The 23399-nt window shown below is 37.6% G+C and overlaps 1 protein-coding gene across 8 annotated transcripts in view; it reads right to left on the reverse strand.

Moving 5' to 3' along the window:
• Positions 1 to 23399, reverse strand: part of TCF12 (transcription factor 12) — a 340614-nt gene that overhangs the window by 101697 nt on the left and 215518 nt on the right. For all 8 annotated transcript variants that reach the window (XM_064267498.1, XM_064267499.1, XM_064267497.1 and 5 more), the window contains one exon: positions 22927 to 22991. In XM_064267498.1, coding sequence (XP_064123568.1) covers positions 22927 to 22991 — 65 coding nt within the window. The remainder of the gene's footprint in view (positions 1 to 22926; positions 22992 to 23399) is intronic.

Consider the following 23399-nt stretch of genomic DNA (forward strand, 5'->3'; position numbering starts at 1 on the left):
ATCACTGACAGCATTATACTTCAGGATAAGAAACCTGAAACGAAACCCGTTGCTGTCGATTCCGACTCATAGTGACCCTATAGCACAGAGTAGAACTGCCCCACAGGATTTCCAAGGAGTGCCTGGAGGATTTGAATTGCTGACCTTTTGGTTAGCAGCTGTAGCACTTAACCACTACACCACCAGGGTTTCCATACTTCAGGATAGATCTTGAAATGTTCTTTTGGAGGATGAATGCAATGCCATTCCTCTCCAAGCTGTCATTCCTGGCATACCTGACCAATATGATTGTCTGATTCCAAATGGCCAATACCAGTCCATTTCAGCTCACTAATGCCTAGGATATTGATGTTTATGCATTCCATATCATTTTTGACGATTTCCAATTTTCCTAGATTCATACTTCATACATTCCACATTCCGATTATTAATGGATGTTTGCAGCTGTTTCTTGTCATTTTGAGACATGCCACATCAGCAAATGAAGGTCCTGAAAGCTTGACTCCATCCATGTCATTAAGGTCAAACTCTAAGGAGGCAGCTTTTCCTCAGTTGTATTGTGAGTGCCTTCCAATCTGAGGGGCTCATCTTTCAGCACTATATCAGACAATGTTCTGCTGCTATTCATAAGGTTTTCACTGTCTAATTATTTTCAGAAGTCCTTCTTCCTAGTCTGTCTTAGCCTGGAAGCTCAGCTGAAATCTGTCCGTCATGGGTGACCCTGCTGGTATTTGAATACCGGTGGCAAAGCTTCCAGCATCACAGCAACATGCAAGCCCCCACAGTATGACAGACTGACAGGTGTTTGGTGGAAATTCATTTATTAGGTCTAATAAATTACGAATTCTTTAAGATTTTCTATACATGAGATCATGTCAACTGCGACCAGGTTTACTTCTTCCTTGCTGTTTTGGACAAATTTCATTTTTTTTCCTGGCCTATTTGCTCTGGATAGAACTTCTGGCATAACATCAAATAGAATTATCAAAAGCAGGCATCCTTGTCTTATTTCTGATCTCAGAAACACTTTCAGTTTTCACTGAGTATTAACTGAGTTTTTTCTCAGTACTTTTCATCATGTTGAGGAATTTATCTTTTATTCCTAGTGTGACAAGTGTTTTGCTGTTTTTTTTTTTTAATCATGAAAAGGTTAGATTTTGTCAAATTCCTTTTCAATTGAGATGATCACGTGGCTTTTTTCCCCTTTCACTGTATTAATTTTGTATATTACACTGATTTTCATGTGTTGAACCACGTTTACATCTCTGGCATTTGGTTATATTGCTGGAATTTGCTTTGCTAGTATTTTCTTGAAGATTTTTGCATCTGTATTCATAAGGGATGTTGGTCTGTAGTTTTATTTTCTTGTGATGTCCTTGTCTGGCTTTGGCATCAGGGTAAGGCTGGCTCATAGAATGAGTGAGGAAGTATTCCTTCCTCTTCAATTTTTTGGAAGAGTTTGAGGAGAACTGGTGTTATTTCTTCTTTAAGAGATTGATAGAATTTACCAGTGAAGCCATCTGGTCTTGAGATTTTCTTGGTTGGAAGGTTTTTGATTACTGATTCAGTCACTTTGCTTTTTACTGGTCTGTTCATATTTGCTATTCATCAAGCTTATCTAATAAGTTGGTGTACAATTGTTCATACTATTTTCTTATAATTCTTTTTATTTCTCTATAGTTGGTAATAATGACCCCACTTCTCATTTCTGATTTTAATAACTTCGGTCTTCTCTTTTTTTCTTAATCAAACTAGCTAGAGATTTGTCAATTTTGTTGATCTTTTCAAGGAGCCAAATTTTGGTTTTATTGACTTTCTCTACTTTTTTTTCCTCTCTATTTCCACTGTTATCTTTACTATTTCCTTCCCTTTGTTAGTTTAGGGTTTAGTTTGCTCTTCTCTCTCTAGTTCTTCAAGGTATAAAGTCAGAATATTGCTTTTGTTCTTCTTCTTTAATGTGGGTGTTTAAAAACCAAAAAACCAAGCCCATTGCTATCGAGTTGATTCTGACTAACAGTGATTCTATAGGACAGAGTAGAACTGCACCATTGGGTTCCAAGCAGCAAGGCTGGTTGACTGGAACTGCCCACCTTTTGGCTAGCAGCCAAGCTGGTAACCACTGCACCATCAGAGGTATAAATTTCCTTCTAAGGACTATTTTTTCTGCATCCCATAAGTTTTGGTATGTTGTGTTCTGATTTTAATGTGATGTTTCAGTTTTTTTTTTAAAGCTTACTCAGCAAGGCTGGAGAACACATAAAATAATTAATGTACCACACCAGCAAGGACCATTATATCTTTCAGAAATGCTCATAATTCAGAGTACAATTTTCAGACTCTTCTCAAGGTAAATTCTTTTTTGAACAGAGATGATACATTCCTTCAGAAAGGAGAAAAGTGGGAAGAAGACGGGTTCAATCACCAGACAATACAATGTGTACAGTAAAAGGCCGCATAATATCAATGTCATTACTTAGCATTAATTGTACAAATTTCAACATACACAGGTCTTGGCAGACTGGGAGAGGAGGGTGTGATTATCAGACATAAAGGAGAAACAGTTCCCTTAAGATAATAACAGGAAAAATGATAAAATTGCTCAACACCTGATGTAAATGTGAACGACACATATATTTGTGTTCTATTTATACAATAAACCATTAGTGATGATTTCGATGTTATCGATGTGAGTGGTGTGACCCAGGAATCAAGTATCCCACAGATGTTATACTGAGTTTTCATTGTCACATCTGTTTTGTTTCTTTTTGCCTGTGTTAGGCACACTCAACATTCCTCAAATAGCAAGATCAGAATATGGCTCACAGCATGCTGGATGGGACATATTATTACCACATGCTTGAGCACAGGGGTCGTATACCTTGAAGCCTTCTTTCAAACATCATGGTCTTTGACAAGATGCTCCCTGCAAAACTAACTTTCTTGGGTATCACGTTTTGAGGCACCTGCTATACATATCACTCCATCTGCCTTTTCTCACACAGAAGGCACATATGAAACTGGTCATTCTACACATATAATCACTTGAGAGGAGACGGGCATCTACGTCCCTAACAGTGCTCCTTACCACACTTCCCAGGCATATAAATTCTTGTGGTACATAAAATGATGATTTATACCAGGGGCAGCCAAACCAGGGCCTGTAGACCAAAAAAGGCCTGTTTTTGTGAATGCTTTTATTGCAACACAGTTTATGTATTGGCTATGGCAGTTTTCATACTACAGTGGAAAATCTGAATAATTACAACAGAAATTGTATGGTCTGCAAAGCTTAAAATATTTACTCTCTGGCCCTTTTTAGAAAATGTTTGTTGGCCTGTCATCTAATACTTTAATGGAGGGACAAAACACTGAGTTTAGAGGGTGGTGACGAAATCTGTCTGCTTAAGTAACGAGGTAAAGAGAAATTCAGAGGTGTAAAATTTAGCCAGCGAGTTATTTTTTTCCAAATAATAGCCATAATAAAGACTAACAAGAGTAATAGAGGCGTGAAATAGTATAAATTGATGAATAGGAAAGTACATTTCTTACATTCCTGAAAGTAGACTGAACGTCTACACAAATTTTGATGCCCTGAAAACAGCACCAATGAGCTTTGGAGTTAGCTACCCTGAGTTCAAATCCTGACTGTATGATCTTGGGCAAGTCAGTTAACTTTAACAAGTCTGTTTCCTTTTCTGTAAATAGATGCATCACGAGTTAGCTCAGAGGGTGGCTGGGAGAAGTAAATAAGGCTTAAGTGCGTAGCATGGTTACTGGCCTTAGTTAAAACAACTGAAGTCTCTGTTTAATTTTCTTTCTTTCCCCATAGATCGTCACATTCTAAACATCACAAAAGAATGAAAATAAGATACGTGACATTTTTTTCTTTGTTTCTTGGGCACAAACTCTTTGTCCTAAGTAAGTGGCCTGAGGTTTCAGGAGACCTTGTCTTTCCTGATGAGGTTAGGTTTCAAATCCCTAAGGCCATAATAAGATAGGATGCTGTAAATAGGAAAGACAACAGGGGCAGAAGTGACAGACCCCCAGAGAGAGTTGACAATAAGAGACTAAATCCAAGGAAGGGTGTGACAGATTCAAGCTGTATGAATCCAGACCAAGAATAAATTAAAAAAGGAAAGTTAACTTACATTCAAATGATCCAGCAGAAGTATGTGTTTGTGTATATAAACATACATACAGCATACATACAAACATTACACAGACATGTGTACACACACGCATTGAATAAAAAAAAGAATTCATGTGAACATCATGTGTGCAAATGTGGTAAAATGTCAACTGAGGAATCTCAGTGAAGAGCACATGGGTGTCATCGTACTATTCTTGCACCTCTGCTGTGGGTTTGACATTTTTCAAAACAAACAGTTGGAGAAGAGCATGCTGAGGACCTATCAGTCCATTTTCACATGTACCATCTCTGTTATACTTATGAATACTGTATAGATTAAGTATTACATAAGTAAATCTTATGTAGATTTCATATGCTATACAAATAGTAAGTAGTGGAATCCCAATTTGAATCAAGTCTGTTTAGAAAGCTCTTTCTTCAATACAAGACTTCTGCAACAGTATAAGAACCTATTTACCATTTATAAGACTATTAACTTGAAAAGATATACCAATGATTATAATTCTAAATCGATGACCTACAAATGAATTTTTGGATTGCAATCCCAAAGCTGAGTAGCCTACAGAACATATGGTAAGATTTTGCATATATTCATGGAATAAAGGAAGAAAAAAAGGAAAATACACTTTTTAGGAAAAAAAGTTACTTATTACCAATTTTAGTGTTGACAAACCTTTGTCCTTATTATAGACAAATACGGAGATGTAGTTAGGAAATAGCCTATCTTCTTGTTCCACAGTGGATATTAATGCCAACGAAGATACAGACGCCGTACTTCACCCAGCTGTCCTGATCACAACCATAACCATTTTCACCCACTTTGTGGCATGATCCATACCATTAGCCAAAGTAAATCTAGGAGAAATTTTATCTTTATAAGAACAGAAGATCACATTTCATCCTGTTAACCAAAATGAATTGCTCAGCACTGTAAGAAATACAAAAGAAGTTTAAGACAAGGTTTTCTCCACAAGAATCTAACAACCTAGAAAATAATATACATGAAACCAATGGAAAAGATGACTAAAAAAATAAAAAGGCTAAATTACATAAGCCCAACATTTTGATATTCGATTACGAAAATTGTATCTTTTTTGCTTATTTGATTCTTCAAACATTTTTGGTAGCACTGAAGCAGACATCATAAACTATTTTCTCTTCTCCTGAAATAAAATTAGGTATCAGTTCATATTATTGATTTTTCTGCCTGCCTAAAACAAATGAGAAGCACTATTGATTACCACTGATCTTGTCCTGGAGGTATCTCAGGCAAAAAGAATACATAAACATCCCAGCGGATATAGAACTAGGCAAGGCAGCTTGACTCTGCTAAGGCTGTCTTATTCTAGGCAGAATTAGTATTCTGAAGTGACATAGCACTCATTTCATAACACATTTTTAGGAAAGAATCTTTTTATATTCCTCTAGAACCTCATCTGTGAGACATATATCTAATTAATGAAGAATAATCAATGGCGGGTTATACCCTTGAACACTGACTAATACAGCCTAGATTAGTGTAATCAACCCTACAAGTAAGCTCCATTTTGAATTACATACAATAAACCCCTAAAAAAAAAAACTACCCTATTAAAAAAAATTTTTTTTCTTTATAAGAAATTTTAGTAGCCGATGTGACAACTTTTTTTTTTTTTCCAAGCTCTCTCTCCCTCTCTATGTGCTAGAGATACCCTGGCTTTAAAATGTGAACTTGAAGTGGCCACTCAGTATAAGTCTTGGTGATGATGCTGACCAAATAAAGTACTGAGCTGAGCTAATACAATTTACTAATGTGATCTTGTTGAAGGGCACTCTGAATGTGATTTTATAGAAAGGTAGATGAATGTCCTATGTAAAAATGGTGCTACTCAGTAGCCAGCAGGAATTGGAATCGCACTGCAAAAATCTGGACAGTCTCTATTCTCAAAAGGAAAAGTGTTTGAGATCTTGATAAACATAAGCTTACTTCCTCAGGAATGCATTCTACCATAAATGGTTTGGCCCAAAGACTGTACTAGATACACCTTGATACCCATTCATAACTGAATTCATCCAGCTGAAGAACGGTCTAACTGTCATACCTCATCAAGTCTATTCTGACTTACAGTGACCCTATAGGACAGAGCTGAACTACCCCAGAGTTTCCCAGGCTGTAATTGCTAGGAGCAGATCTCTAGGTCTTTTCTCTCATGGAGCAGCTGGTGGGTTTGAACTGCCAACCTTTCTGTTGCAGCTGAGTGCTTAACCACTGCACCATCAGGGTTCCTTCAGGGCCTAATTAACCCTAAGTAAAAAATTATTAGTCTCATTTCCTGATTCAGATTTTGAAGTGCTAAATCTGAGCACACATCTTTGACTAGTGCTCTATCACTAATTTGTTTTCTAGAAAAATAAGACGGAGAGTACCTAATATTATAGTCATGTATCTCAAGAATTAAAAAATATTTATCATGGACTCATGCGGCCTCTGCTCTGTGTACATTCTAAAAATTCCTTAATTTCATGCCTATCTTACACCCATGAAATGGGATGCAGTTTTAATACATAAAGGCAAGCAGCTGCTCCCAGACTTGTCTTTTTGCAGGGAGGGGAGGGGGAATGTGTAAAATTAAGGGGTAGAAAGATATAAAACATCAGAATTTCTCGGTTGAAGTCTTTACACTGTACCACGTGTTTCTTTTGTTAAGAAATGAAGAAACAAAATTGTTTTAAGAGCGAAATTAGTATAGCATTACCATATTTGCAACCCTTCCTTTAGTTTAGAAAAATCACGGCTATAAGTCCATCTGAAGTTCCAAAGATTATGACTGGTAAACCGAGGAGTGGCAAAGACGCCTCTCATGCAAAGTCACACTCAATTTCAACCTCAGAGGGTGAGAGAACTCGGGGCAAAATAGAAATGTTGGACTTTAATAACACATCAGTCTTCTGTTAATTTTCTACAAATGATTAAAAACAGACTTAATAAATTTTGAATTTGGAAAACACTGACATTTGTGAAATAATTGTATTATGATGCAAATCCGTTTTTACATTGAAATTCCAGGGATATGTTAGCAATTATCAGCATGTTATTGAAGAATTCTATCCAGAGAATCTCATTAGATAGTGATGCAAACTACAGTTGTTATCATTCTGAGAACAAAGGGATCCTGAATGAGCAATCAATGGCAACTGGCAGAAAATGAGACATTAATTATGATCCTCTCTAGTGTTTTGTCTAAGACAAGATTTCATTAAATGCTTTGTGCAACCTGAATAGTTCCAAGTCATTACCAACACTTTGGACAATATATTAATTTGGGGCGGGTGGGGGGGGGGATAGAGGGGACAAAATAAGGGAAAACCTGAGATGCTTGTATTTCTTTCCTGGGTCAATAAAAACACACCAACCACCACTAGCCAACCGTTATGCTCTTTCTTTTACACATCCCAAATCTTATAATCTCAACATGGTCTCTTGAAAATTTAATTATCATTGTCTACACTCAGAGTGTCATGCAGGTTTGAGAAGATAATGACAGTCATCCATCAACTCCATCCTGCAACACAATCAGCCCTATCTCACAGGCTTAAAAAATAAAAAATAAACTATCTAGATACCATTAAATTACTAAAACACGATAATCTTAGCAGTTTAAATTTCTCAATCCTTTTTAATTATCAGTACCAGACTGAAGTTTTACTATCTTAATACTTCTTTTCCACTATTACTTTTTTTCTCTGAACTTTTCTCCTGAATACTGCATCAGCCAATGGAAAGATACCAGGGTAGAGAAGTCTGAGATGTAGATCAAAAAAGAAAGGCTACTTGAAAATAATGGAAATACGAAGACAACCAGCTAAAAGCCATTTTGACATCCTGTATTTAAACAATTACAAATACACAAAAAGAATAACTTCCTTTTAGAATTTTGTAAGCTTCCATGAAAAGAGTCTCCACTTCTGAAAATGCTCCATGGGATTTCTTAAACGTACACCCATCATGAGTTTGGTAGTGAACATACTTTAAGCACGATTTTTCCTCTCCTCCTCTTTTTTTTTTTTTCCTCCAAAGAGAGTAGTTTTCCTTCACATCTGAATTTAGAAACTTCCTTGACAGAAAGGCTTCCTACATGGCTACCAGTTTGCTTCTGAGCCTTTTCTTTTATGAATACAAAGGAGGCAGCTCTGTGAGGTGCTAACCAACATCAGAACAGAAGATAAAGAACATCATTTCTCTTTTGCTTTTGTAGAAGTAGTGTTATGTAAGCCTAATATTTTCAGCCGAGTTCTAATACTTTCAGGCCACTCCCTTTCCCCTAAATGCTGTCTTTCACAATCTAGGGAATGAGTTCTCCCATTTCCTGAGCCCTTACCTTCTCATAAGTACAATCAGGAGTAACACAAAACCCAGTATGGCACTAGGCACTTAGTTAGACACGTAACACTTTTTTTTAAGTAGAATACTACATACTGGACATTTAAAAAAATTAATCTTTTAATTTTTAAAAGTTTCAAATACATATAAAGTAAAAAAAAAGCAGTATAACGACCCGTCATGCAACATCACCCAGCTTCAACAATGGTTGTCATTCTGCTATTCCGGCTTCATTTATTCTGCCCTCTCAGCTTTTGTCCTCCCCCACTCTCATGCCAACAATCCCTTATTATCCTAATAACCTGTCTGTGACACCCCCCAAAGTGTATAATCTGTAGCCATTATTTAAAAGTTCTTTTCTCCTGAAATAAGTTTGCAAAAGAAAACACTGACTTTGTGAAACAATGTTTCTAACGGGCACTAAGTTCCACCAAATATAAGATTAGCCATTTTTATTGAGAGAACAGAAACAAAGAAACAATGAATGAAGTTCTTTTCCCTGCCAAGTAACCCCTATGTACTCTAATTCTCTCTGGCCTTTTAATAGAAGCAGGAAATGAAAACTGTCTACGGCTTGATACTCGAAGATGAAGCTTTGAAAAAACAGCCTCTCACAAAACAATTTATTTTACCTACGTTCCAAACAACCCACAATACCCAGAAGCTCATTCTACGGGCAGCTAATGGCTTTTCGCTCTCGCTAGTTATGTTATCACCTAGATCACATGGTTCAAACAACATTTTCTGAACACCTACTGTGTGTCAGCCACTGTGCAAGGCTGCTTCGTGAGCAAATCATCTTGAGTAGTGTCAACATCAACCCAGCAGCCAAGTCTTAAAGCCTTCTTAACCTTCCTGACTCTAGCAATTTCCCAGCCCCCAATCTCATAACCCACTCCCCCCCTCCAACCTTACTCCACAGGTCTGAACTACCACCCCTCCCCAATATTCAACTCATGCAAAATCTTCCACTCCTACACCACCACCACTGTTATTACTGTACCTGTTCTTTTGCCGTAACCCACTGCCTGAGTCAATTCCAGCTCAGAGGGATTCTGTGGGACACAGCAGAACTAACTGCCCCATAGGGTTTCCAAGGCTGTAAATCTTGCCACATCTTTTTCCTGCGGAGCGGCTGGTGGGTTTGAACCACTGACCTTGCAGTTACCAGTCGACCGTTTCACCACTGTACCACCGGGGCTCCTTTCTTACACCTCAAGACATCCCATATCTTGACCCCTCTCCCTTTTTTCCAGTCCCAAAGTTTAATCATGGCTTCATTTCCTTCATTTTAAACCTAGACCTTGTAGACTGTCATTTCAACCATTCTCTTATCACAACCTCAATTCCACTATCCTCTGTCACTTTACAGCTGTAACACCTTGGGTAAATTATATAAGCCCCTGAGGCCTCAGGTTCCTTAGCTGTCTAATATGAGCAATAACAGTAACAATAGTCTTCCTCTCGTAGAATGTTCAGAGGACGAAATGAACAGCGCATGGAAGGTGCAGAGAACAGTGCCTGGGACAAAAGTGTCTGGTATGTGCTATCATTTTATTATTATTATCACTATAATCAATCTACCCAAGTGGCCTGAAACCTGATCACTAGATCAGCTCAACCATTTGCTATCTAGATGCCTACATGTAGTCTGCTGAGTTCTACTGGAATCATAATAAAAACACACCTACAACCCTATGGGTTAACGTCAATAGTAATATCTGGTCTCCAACCACAGATGGATCATCAATACCACTTTGGAAAATCTTTTGTCACTAGAGAGCTCAAAGAAATGAAAGAACATTTGAAGGTCTTTTATTTCAATCAAACAGCAGGTACTCAAACCCTTCTATAACATGCTGGTAAAGAGGATGCCTCTGCCTGAATACACCCAGAGAGGGGAAGTCACTACCTTCCAAGGTTGAGTATCCCATCCTCTGGGCAGCTTGACTATGACAATGTTCCTTCTTATAATTCAGATGGCTTGATTCCTACCCATTTTTCAAAGTTTTGACCTCAAAAGTCACAGAACAAGCCAAATTATGCTGTGAATATTTGAAGATGCTTCTCATGTTTCTAGGGTCCTCCGTTCTTAAAACTAAAGGCCCCCAAGGCCCTCAGCCACTCTTCATATGACAGAGTTTCAAATTAATCTACTATTTCAAAGTCCTTCTCTGAATGAGTGTTGGCTTATTTATGCCAGCTGAAATGTATTGGCTCAGAAGGGAATACAGGAACGACTTTCTTGTTCTAAATATTATGTTTCTAATAATTCAGCCTAAGGCTAAGTTCCATACTATTAAGTTTGTTGTTACTTAAAGAAATATCCAAACGGCTTTTCCTCAAAACAACTAGCTTTAATTAATTCTCTTGGGGAAACAGCAGGCCAGTGTAGGACTGACCACGTAGGAAAGCCTTGATTTTCTTAATTATCAGAAACACATACCCATGTAGGAAAAAACAAAACAAAACAAAACACCGTGCTTCTACGGAAAATGATGTGTTACCTAGCACAGGGGTCAGCCAACTTCTTCTGTAAGCTTTGCAGGTCAGACTGTCTCTGTCGCAACCACTCACCTCTGGTACTGCAGAAGCAGCGGCAGAGCTGATATGTGAATGAATGTGAAGGAACCGGCACAGCTAGCGCTCCAATAAAACTATTCACAGAAAAGTGGTAGGGAGGGGGATGTGGCTGGTGGCCATAGTCTGCTGCCTGGGGTGTTCTAAAACATATCTTTACAGGTTCCCTTATTCTGATACTGTGGGAGTTATTTTACAACTCTGCAGTCCCTGGGTGGTGTAAATGGTTAACACACTCAGCTACTAACTGAAAGGCTGGAGGTTTGAGTTCACCCAGAGGTGCCTTGGAAGAAAGGCCTGGCAATCTACTTATGAAAAAGTCAGTCATTGAAAACCCTATGGAGCACAGTTCTACTCTGACACACAGCATGGGGTTGCCTTAAATTGGAACTGACTCCAAGTGATTTAAAAAAATTTTTTTTTTGTATTTTACAACTCTAAGTTGTTGACAACTTATAGTAATGCAAAATAATTCTTATCGATAGCACTGCAAAAAACAAATCCATCCAGTGAAGGATGAACAACTCTCCTGCCTTTAACACCTCTACTCCCAACAACACCTCTACTCCCATCTTCTAAAAGCAGGGGGCTGGGGCGGGGGGCCAGTTTTGCCTTCATCTGTATGCATTCAGCATTCATTTCCTGATCTATAAATGTATCTGTCTGGGGATTCTTCTTTGAACTAGTTAAAATACCTTACCAATTTTTTCATTAATGAATTAAATAAAATCTTTATATGTGTTCATTTGTATATCTGCAGCAAAGTCATGATTTTACTTTTTTTTTTAAGCATCTTTTAACCCCTGCAATGTGCTGCTGCCTGGTTAACTACAACTGGTTTAAACCACCTCCCATTCATCCTACTGCTCCTCACATGTGCCCTAGAGAATGCCATCTCAAACCGTCTCCCTATCTCCAGCTGATAAATTCTCTAGTATATCCCAAGCTAGAGCTTACGTTTTCTAAGAAACTTTTTTTCCCTCATCATGTCACTTGTTCAATCCAAAACCCTTATAGGACAAAATACAAACTCTTTTCTTGGACATTCAAGCACCTTACTTACAATCTCAAGCACTGCAGACTGTTCCTCTAAATAAACATTCCACTGAAGTCAAACTTGGATACCATTCCAAGAAAATAGTTATTTTTTTTCCATCTAATATATATTTACTGAAATCTTCCATTTTTCAGGCACTGAGCTAGAGGCTGGATATACGCAATGAACATGCAGTCACCAGCTCTGCCCTTATTAAGGTAAGTTTTGCTGGGGGAAAATTAAAGCCGCGACAAAACGCCTTGAGCACAACTGTGCACGTTTCACCGGTCACACGCTTTCTCTTCCCAAGGTATTCTCCCCCATCACGTATTTATCCATCCTCCAAGATCTCAGAGTTCTTTACTTCCTCTGCAAAACCTTCTCTGTATCAAAATCACATTTGTTCTTCTATCTTCTGAGTTCCAGTTTATATCTTATTACTTACTTGAGATTATGGGTCACCATATGCTTAGTTAATTGTCTACGAGTACAGAGCTTGTCTCTCCCCACGAGAATGTAAGCTTATTAAGGACTGGTAGTAATTCTTCTCTTCTGTTGCCTGGCCCAGTTCCTCGTACATAGTAACACAGGCAAATACTTGTTGATTTGTTCCTTTATTTTTTAAGCAAGTCTTGTAATATGTGAAGCTGTTTCCTTGGTGTTTTTCACCCAGTAAGATAGAAAAATGAGAGAAAGGATGAAGCATTTAAACTGTAAGTGAATCTGGTCTGCTTAAAACATAAAGAAAAACAACACTTTTGTGTGTGTGTGTGGATTGGGTATGCTATATTTATAAGGGCACGATAATTCTTAGAAAATGAAGGATTATTTTTGTTAAATGTAAAATAAAGAATGGTAAAAACTGCAAAAATCTGGCCAATAAAATGTTAAAATACAATGAACATGTTATACTCTGGGATAAAGATCTGCGTAAATCTAATAAAAACAGAGGAAAACACTCATTGTTACCTGAGTAAAAGCAGGTTTGAAAATTAAGCAAAGCATCTCAAATACTTCTTAAGGAATGTATTCTAAACTTATAGAAATTTATAAAAGCACTACTTCAAACCAAAATCTAGAGATCAAACAATTAAGGTTGCAGAAATAATTTTAAATGCATTAAAATTTTATAGTGTTAGCAAGTTAAAAATTTACTTTTATGAGTAAAACTAGTAAGATTTTCTTATATTCTTATGGACACCTCAGGCTGGATAGCTATTCTATTGATCCCATACTTTGGGGTTTTCTCTAAATATACTCTCTGAAGTCACCCCATCAAGCCACATGGTTAAAACTGTCAATTCTCCTGACAAAGGAAGATTGTCCTCCCTAAAAGAGAAACCCTAAAGAAAACAAAAAGAGAGGCATAGTTGTATCACCAAACCAAACCCACCGCCATCTAGCTAATTCCAACTCACAGCAACCCCAGCTGTTACAGAGTAGAACTGCTCCCTAGGGTTTTCTTGGCTGTGATCTTTACAAAAGCAGATCACCAGGCCTTTCTTCAGTGGTGCCTCTGGGTGGGTTCAAACCACCAACCTTCAGGTTAGTAGCCGAGTGCAAACCGTTTGTGCCATGCTGTGACAGTTACACCATAGGAAACCTCCTATACAGCAGTTTGCAATCATGTTCCCAGCTAAAATGAGCCTGTTCTTGAAATTACCAGAATTACAAGTCTAGAAGGTACTGGGAGTCTTTATATAATTTTCTGTTGTTGTTGAGGGGACTGGAAGTCTTTTGCTCATCTGTTGCACTTAAAACTCCTACCCAACAGAGAAGAACCTGTAGAAGCCTTGGTAATCTTATCACAGAGTTGCAGGAGTTCTAATATGTCCCGGACACCAGTCCTTTGTCAGATACATGTTTTACAAAACTGAATCCCAGTCTGTAGCTTGTCTATTCATTTTCTTAACTATGTCATTTTGATGAGCAGAAGTCTTTAATAATGATGAAGTCTAATTTATCTTTTCTTTTTTCTATTTTGTGGTTATTTCTTTCTGTATCTTATCTAAGAAACCTCTGCTTATCCCCAAGTTGTGACGATATTCTCTCATGATTTTATTCTTCACATTTGAGAGTTTTAGCTTTTACATTTAGATCTAGGTTCACCTTGAATTAATTTTTATGTTTAGTGTGGGACAGGGACTGAAGTTCTTATTTGTCCATATGGACATCCAGTTGTTACTGCATCTTTTGTTGAAAAATCTTCCCCCAATTGCTAAGCAGCATTCACTGTACAAATATACCACGGGTTATTTATCCATTCTCCTGTTGATGAACATCTGGGTTGTTTCCAGTTTTAAACTATCATGAACAAAGTTGCTACAAATATATTAGTGAATAATGGTTTCAATTCTCTTGGATAAATACCTAGAAACAAAACTGCTGGATCACAGGGTGGATGCATATTTAACTTAGTAAGAAACTGCCAAACAGATCTCCAAAGTCGTGGCACCATTTTTCACTTCCACTAGCAGCGCAGGACAGTTCAAGCTGCCCCCCATCCTTGACAACACTGGATGTTCTCAGCCTTTTTAATTTCAGCTAGTCTGGTAGATGTGCAGTGGTATGACATTGTGGCTTTAACTTAGATATGCCTGATAGCTAATAATGCAGAACATTTTTTCATGCACTTACTGCCTATTTATCTTCTTTTGTGAAGTGTGTGCTCAAGTGTTTTTGTCCATTTTTTAAAAACAAGGGTGTCTGTCCTTTTATTATTGAGTTGCTGAGGATTATTATATATTCTACATATAAATCCTCTGTCAGATACATATGTTGCAGACATCTTCTCCCAGTCTGTGGTTTCTCTTCATTTTCTTGATGGTGCTTTTTTTAATGAGTACAAGTTTTTAATTTTAAGTACAATTTATCAATTTTTCATTTACGTTTTATACTTTTTGTCTTCCCTAAAAAATTTTTGTTAGCCCCGAGATGGCAACACCAGTCTTTTTTTTTTTTCTACCCTAGCACCTTTATCACTTTAGTTCTCAAGTTTAGGTCTATGATCAACCTCAAATTTACGTTTGTGTATGGTGTAAGGTAAGAGCTGAGGTTCTTTTAAATTTTTTTTTTAACTTTTTTCAAATTGATAGAGTTGTTCCAGCATCATTTGTTAAAGAGATCTTTCTCTTCTTATTGAATTGCTGTGGCTGTCTTATAAAACACCATTTGTCATATAGGTAGGGTCCCTTTCTGGACTCTATCCTGTTCTATGATCTATTTGTAAATTCTTACAAAGATACCACCTTGTCTTGCTTAGTACTGATTTATAGTAAGCCTCTAAAAGTCAAGTCAAGGAAATCCTTCAATTTTGTTTTAATTCTTCGTAATTCTTTGACTTTTTAAATGCATTTTAAAATAATATTTATCAATTTCTATAAAAAGCCTGCTGGACTTTTGGCTGACACTGCATTAAATCTATGGATCAATTTGGGAAGAAATGATATTTAAAAGATATTGAGTCTTCCAATTCATGAACACAGCATATCTATTTATTCAGATCTTCTTTGATTATTCTCAGCAATGCTTCATAGTTTTCATCGTTGAAGTCTTACATTCCTTTCGTTAAACATATCCCTAAGTACTTTATGCTTCTGATGCCACTGTAAATGGTTTTGCTTTCATTTCATTTTTCAACTGTTCTTTGCTAGTACACAGAAATGCAATTGACTTTTTATACTGACTTTGTATTTGTAGGAGCCCTGGTGGTGCAGTGGTTAAGGCGCTCAGCTGCTAACCAAAACGTCTGCAGTTCAAACTCACAAGCTGCTCTGAGGGAGAAAGATGTGGCGGTCTGCTTCCATAAATATTACTGCTTCGAGAACCTCATGGGGCAGTTCTACTCGGTCCTGTAGGGTTGCTATGAGTTGGCATCACCTCCGACAGCAGTTGGTTTTTTTTTTTTTTTTGTATCTGTGACATAGATGACTATATTAATTCGTTCTAGGAGCATCTTGATGATTCTTTAAGATTTCCTGTATTCATGAACATGCCATCCACAAATAAATCCAGCTTGACTTACTCCATTCCAACCTTTACACTTTTTTTTCTTGCTTTATTAGACTGGCCAGGATATAAGTGGTGAGAGCAGAAATTCTTACCTTGTTCCTGGTGTTCGGGGCAAGCATTTAGTCTTTCACCATTAAGTACGCTCTTAGGTGTAGGTTTTTCACGCACACCTTTTGCCAAATTAAGGAAGCTGCCTTCTATTCTTGGTTTGCTGAGAGCTTTTATGATGGAGTATTTGATTTTGTCAAATCCCTTGTCTACATCTATAAAAATGATCATATTGCCCTTCCCTTTAACTGGGTTAATGTGGTAGACTAAGCTGATTTTCAAACGTTGTAAACCAAACTTTAATCTCAGGTATAAACCAAAGGTGGGCAGGATATACTATTCTTTTTATTCTTGCTGGATTAGTTCTGTTAATATTTTGTTCATGAGGAATAATACATTCATAAACAGAGAGAGACAGAGAGAGGAGGAGGAACAACAACAACTGAGGGGGTAGGGGGAAGACGGAGAGGAAGACTTTGTCAGGTGTCAGGTTTGGGTATCAGAGTTATGCTCACCTCATAAATTAAGTTGGGAAGTATCCCCTCCTCCTTTATTTTCTAAAAGAGTTTATGTAAGATTTGTATTGTTCCTTCTTTAAGCGTTTGACAGACTTCATTAGTGAAACCATAAGGCCGTTGAGCTTTCTTTGTGGGAAGATTTTTGAGGTAACTCACTTTCCTTATTAGATATAGGGCTACCCAGATTTTCTGTTTCATTTTGTTGCCTTTGGTAAAAGTATTTTTCAAGGAATTTGCGTATTTCCTCTAATTAATTAATCCAAATTAATTTGTTGGATTAAGTTGTCCATACTATTTCCTAATTATCTTATTAATGTATATATGATTTACAGTGATAACCTCTATTTCATTCCTGATACTGGTAATTTGCATGCGAAAGGCAGACCATAAATAAGGAAGACTGAAGAAGAATTGACACCTTTGAATTATGGTGTTGGCGAAGAATAGTGAATATATCATGGTCTGCCAGAAGAACAAAAAAGTCTGTCTTGGAAGAAATACAGTCACAGGCAAGGATGCTGAGACTTCATCTAACGTACTTTGAACATGTTATCAGGGAGGACCAGTTCCTGGAGAAGGACATCATGGTTGGTGAAGTAGAGGGTGAGTGAAAAAGAGAAGACCATTGGTAAGACGGACTGACCCAGTGGCTGCAACAATGGGCTCAAGCGTAACAATGATTGTGAGGATGGCGCCGGACTGGGCAGTGTTTCGTTCTGCTGTACCTAGGGTCCCTAGGAGTTGGAACCCACTCAATGGCACCTAACAACAACAACATTGGTAATTTGTGTTTCCCCTTTCCCTTTGTCTCTCGTCTCTCACCCTCCTTTCTCTTTTCTCAATCAGTCTATCTAAATCAGTCTATCTAGGGAGCTATTAATTTTATGGAGATTTTTTTTTAAAACCAATTTTTTTTCTATTGATTTCTACTCTTATTTTTATTATTTCTATTTCCCCCTTTTAATTCTTTTTAATTTTTGCTTCATTTATTTTGAAGCTCCATTATTTATTCACTGTTTTGTGTTTATCATTACTCTTTTCTCATTATCAAACACCCCTATGTTTAAAGATTGATATACGATGAGACTGGTTATTGTGGAAAAAGAAGGTGGAAAGAAGCAAATGGTCTGGGTATCTTTTCAAATAACTGAGAGTTAACTGTGTTTTTAAAGTTGTCATTTTCTCAAGGGTACAATATCTGAACTCTGATGAAACTTAAATATCTTTGAACAAACCCAAGACCCTTCCATGTTCTAGGTTTAAATCGGTTGTGAAACACTTACGGAAACTAATTATAATAAACACCTGTTTAAGATGTATCAATGAAAACCTTAGTCATAATGATAAAAGGATTTTTCACTTAACTCTGGCAGTTTTTAAAGATCGTACCTATTGTTAATAAAGACATTGGCTTCTATGCTCTGTGTTGGATCAATAAAAAATAATTCAATTGCAGAATGATCCATCACTGTTTCCAGCACTACTGCTACACCAGTCTCCTTTTAATGGTTCATCAGTTATGCAACTGCCATGAAGGTAATGAGGAGGTTCATTTAGGAACATATTATTACATCATCTTAACATGAAGTGAGGCCTATCAGGCATTATTAAATTAGCCTGAATTTTGCAGTATGTCAGCAGCATTTTATGTGCATTAATAGCAAAGTTAATGTTCCTTGGGGGATTTTGTTGAAGAAAAATGATTTCAAGGTGGCATTTGGATATAATATTGTAGCCTCTGTTTATACTTCCTCCTATTACCATTGTGGGTAAGATTTTTTATGCCACTTGTGAACAGGCAGAACAAAACGGCAGTAAATTAGTTGTTTCAGTGTATCTTCTTTTTTCTCCTCTGATCCATCATAATAAACGCTGTTAGGAACACAGGTTTTTCCCTGACTGGGAGTGATGTACTTTTCTTAACTCTTGAATTTCCTGAGTTTACTCAGGCCTAAAATCACCTGGTGTCATCGACCACATGTCTCTTAGCAGTCGGAGCACAATCAGAGGTGAGTAACAATAATCAACAGCAAAGCCATTGTTCCTTCTGCAATGAAGACTTCTTTTAAAGAGTCCTCCTGGCTTCAGGGACGCTGTTTGTCCTTGGGGCAGTGTAGTCTTTTCTCTTCTTCGCAGGAATGTGGGTTCAGGCACTGCCTCTGTGAGTTCTTCAAAAATGGAATCTTTCTCTCACTTGGATGGGATGCCTTTTAGTCTGCTTGTAGGTAGCGTCGCTGCTGTTCAGCATTTCACACATTCCAATAGCTCTGCCTTTCTCTTTTCCAAAGGCCTGCCTTAGTTCTCCAAAATACTTATAAATGGTTGTCAAATGGTGATCTTACTTTCTTTTTTACTCCATAAATGCTTAGAATTGGCATACAGAGCCCACCCACTGTCGTTGAGTCGATTCCGACTCATAGCGACCCTGTAGGACAGAAGGGAACTGCCCATAGAGTTTCCAAGGAGCGCCTGGTCGATTCAAACTGCCAACCTTTTGCTTAGCAGCCGTAGCTCTTAACCACTACACCACAGGGTTTCCGAGAGGAGCTCTGGTTTTTCAAAGCATGATCCCCAGTCCATTTGAGTTAGCAACATCTGTGGCACTCATTAAAACTATAAATCCCCAAGTCCCTCCTTGACCAAGAGGAGCCCTGCTGCACAGTGGTTAAGTGCTTGGATGCTAACCAAAAGGTCAGTGGTTCAAACTCACCAGCCGCTCCACAGAAGAAAGATGTGGCAAGTCTGCTTCTGTAAGGACTACAGCCCTGGAAACCCTATGGGGCAGTTCTATTCTGTCCTATAGGGTCACTATGAGAATCAATTCAATGGCAATGGGTCCTTGGCCAAACAAATTAGAGTGGGAGAGAGTAAGGGTATGGGTTAAACAATATGAGGGACTGTCATGCTGCAATATAGTCATATCACAGTTGTCACAGTGAAAAAATCAAGCACGGGTATAGAAGTTTTATCACTTGTCAGATGCATGGCCTTGATCAAATGACTTTTCATATTTTTATGCAAATAATGTGTGCCTTCTACATTTGTTTGCCAACCACGTCCTCCCCCTTCAAGGTCTCTTCATAAGTATCATGATGCCAATTTTGTTTTTACATGTTGCTGTAAAAAATTAGCATAGCGCATTGGTGAAAATACTCAGGGCGGGGGGAGGCGAGAGGGCATGGTTGGCAAACAAACATGGAAGGCATGCGCTATTTGCATAAAAACACAGTAATCTGGAGAATCCCTGTTTTCTCATCAGCAAAATTGGCTGTTTTGAAAGGATTAAATGTACTCACATCTACTTAAATCAATGCCTGGGTCAGTTACGAAAAAAACCCAAACCCACTGCCGTCGAGTCGATTCTGACTCATAGCGACCTTACAGGACACGGTAGAACTGCCCCACAGAGTTTTCAAGGAGCACCTGGTGGATTTGAACTGCCAGCCTTTGGGTTAGCACTTAAGCACTATGCCACCAGGGTTTCCAGTTAGTGCTCAGTAAAAGGAAGCAATTGTTATTAGAATCCGAGGTGCCTATGTCTAAAACAAAAAAAAATTGTTTAAATGAGAACTGAATCTGCTACAAATGCATATTAACACATGGCAAAACTGTTAAGATTCATATTTGCAAAACTGGAGAATTACATAAATAGAGGTTACCATCAATTCTGACTCAATAGCAATACCTTGCTCAAAGGAGTATAAAAATATAAATGAAAATGAATTAATATAAGCATTAACTTCATGCCTCATTAAATGCAGCTGTACTTTCAAAGAGCTTACAGTATTATTTTTTTTCTCAAGTTTAGCGGTAATGTTAACATTAGATAGACCAGAGGTTTTTAAATTTTCTTGGTCACTTAACAATAATACTAAGAACGCAAAAGAGCTTTTTTAATGTTGGTTATATAACTAGAGAATTTTTTTAAAAATTTGTATTTATTTTTCAAAATGCTTTCACAAGTGCACAGAATTTAACTTTTAGAGACCGACAAAGTAAAAGAAGAAATTGCTAACCCTATCACTCAAGTGAGGAAATCAGTGTAGAGATGGAACTTGAAATCAGGTATGCTGATACTAAATCTTAAAACTGCTTCCATTTATCACCCTCAGCTGGCATCACTGACCTACCGTTAACCAGGAACTAACAGTGGCACTTTCATCTACTTGATAACAGGTAACTACACCTTTCACGGTGCTATGGGGCATTCTTATGCCATAAAAAAAAAAAAAAAGTACAAGATTCAGTAGTACCCGATCGAGCTGGCGTCTTAGACTGACAATCGAGTCGTAAAGAACTTGAAGGCCTTGAAGCAGGCTGGTAGACAGATCTACTCAATGATATGTCACACTGGCAGTTTACACGACATCTCTGTACAGGACTCTCTGTAGTTATTTTTTACCAACTACTCATTGTCAAAATAATGTGAATTAGTTTTTAATACCTTCTTTTGCTCTGAACAGATTCAGAAGAAAAGAGATGGTTAAGTGACCTACGAAACCGATAATGAGAGAGATGCAGACAGGATGGCTAGGCCTCAGTCCAATTCATTGAAGAATTCAAATTCAGGTTATGACATTCAAACAGCAACTTGTATCACAAAAGAGAATGAGCTCTCATGTCAAATATAATTTACAGAAATATTAAAATCACTGATGCCCAGTCAATTCAGCCAAAAAGGAAGGATACTGTGGTTCTTATTAGCGGGCAATACTAGAAATACAGAAAAGGGCTGTTAGATCTTCGGTGGCCTCAAAGCATCATTATCCTCTTTTCCTTGAACAAGGGTCTGAAAATCGCCTCAAAGCAGGCTAGGAGTTCAACTGCTTCTTTTATATTGATCTTTATTGTGACCTGAATAAGCACTTATGTTCTTTGGTTCTCTGACATTTGTAATTGGCCATGAGCGATGTGCTGCTAAACGTTTAATAACTGCTTTCTCCCTAACCCCACCCCACAAAAAGCCCTCATTTGTAGCATTTCTGATATTTCCACCATGGTGATGTCAACTAGCTTGCAAAATTCCTGAAAATTTAACAAGGGGCTCTTGTGAGCTGGCAAGAGCTGGGTATGACAGAAATATAATGTATACATTTATAAATGGCTATAATGAAATAATCAAAGCTAACCACAAACACAGAAAACAAACTAATTATTATTAACACCATAAAAAACTTAAAAAAAAAATCACTTAGATGAGTATAACTGCTGGGTCAGAAGCAAGGAATCTGGGTGTTAGTTCAGCTACTATCTTCACCTCTATGACGGTGAACAGAGCACCTAATCATCCTGGGCCTATTTGTTGGGTTTACCAGGAAGAGGACTGAAATAGATGATCTCCAATTTTTATAATATATTATCATACAATGAAAAGGTATATCACAAAACAGGTAATTGTGAAGAACTGTCTTAGACACAATTAAGCAATTATGAGACGTGCACTAAATGGAGCAGCACTATCAGCAAGTCAGCTAAAGCATCAGCTCATATGCCCCCTCTGACATTAGGGTGGGCCTCATGAAAGGCTTGCAGGCCACAGAAAACAAATTTTACGTATTCTGCCACTCCTTTCTATGTTTTTTGGCTTCCTTCTCATGGGAGTCTGAGGGTAAACTGAGTGTTCGGGATTCTCAGTCTAAAAATACGGGAAGCAGAACAGGCGGGGCGGGAGGGAATTAGTGGAAATGCAACACGCGAGTGAGTGTGGAAGGGCTGAAAACAAAGCCTCCAAGTCAAAAGACCTCAGGAAGCCTTAAAAAAAAAAAAGTCGGTAAAATGTGGGATTGAAACGAAAATACTTTCAATGCATTAGGATATTCAAGCTATATAAAGCAATCAATCATATGTTTTCTTCAAGTTACGTATCAGCAACTCTTCTTTCTCTGAGGGAATATGCAAAAACCATCTTCAGAAAGAATTGGCATTTTTGCAAGGGATGGGGGAGGTGACTGCTACTTTATTTCCACGTAAAACTGAGACGGGTTATGAAAGTCTGATGATGGAGGAAGACAATCTGGTGAACCAGGGAAAGGAAACCAATTTAAGCAGCAGGAGCACAATAAAAGAAAGTATGTTTAATTGCTAAGTAACTACCACCTTTAGTCACAAATTAAAGGAACAAATAATGGTGAAATAAATTGGGTAAATTTCTATCTCCTCCACTATGAAAGCCTTTTTATGTGTTAAAAAATTATCTCACTGCTTTTGTGTTCATTTAACTTACTTGACAGCCTGGTAATCCGGTGTCTCGGCTATACAGGGAAAATGAGCCTCTCTCTGATGTTTTTCCTATAAAACAAAATAATTTTATATAAAAACATTCATTTATTGACAGACGATCAATTCAACTTCTAGACTATTTGTGGTAATTATATTGGGGTTTGGAAGTAGAGAACAAATGACAAACAAAAAGATAAAATCCAATAAATAAAATTTTATTCTAGTTAGTATAAGGGCCAAATTCTGACTGTGTATAAAACAGCATGTATTTTATTTATTTTTAATGTGGAACATTTTCAATATAGTCAAAAGAACGGCAAAGAACAGATACCTAAACAGCCAACGGTATAACCCATGTACCTGCTAGTTAGAATAACATATTCCCACTATCTGCTTCAGACTGAACATTTCTTCCTCTCTCTCTCAGGAATTAAAACAGTACACATACAGCTCAAATCCCGCCCAATACACCCACCC

The sequence above is a fragment of the Loxodonta africana genome, chromosome 13, assembly GCF_030014295.1.
Source record: "Loxodonta africana isolate mLoxAfr1 chromosome 13, mLoxAfr1.hap2, whole genome shotgun sequence".
Taxonomy (NCBI): domain Eukaryota; kingdom Metazoa; phylum Chordata; class Mammalia; order Proboscidea; family Elephantidae; genus Loxodonta; species Loxodonta africana.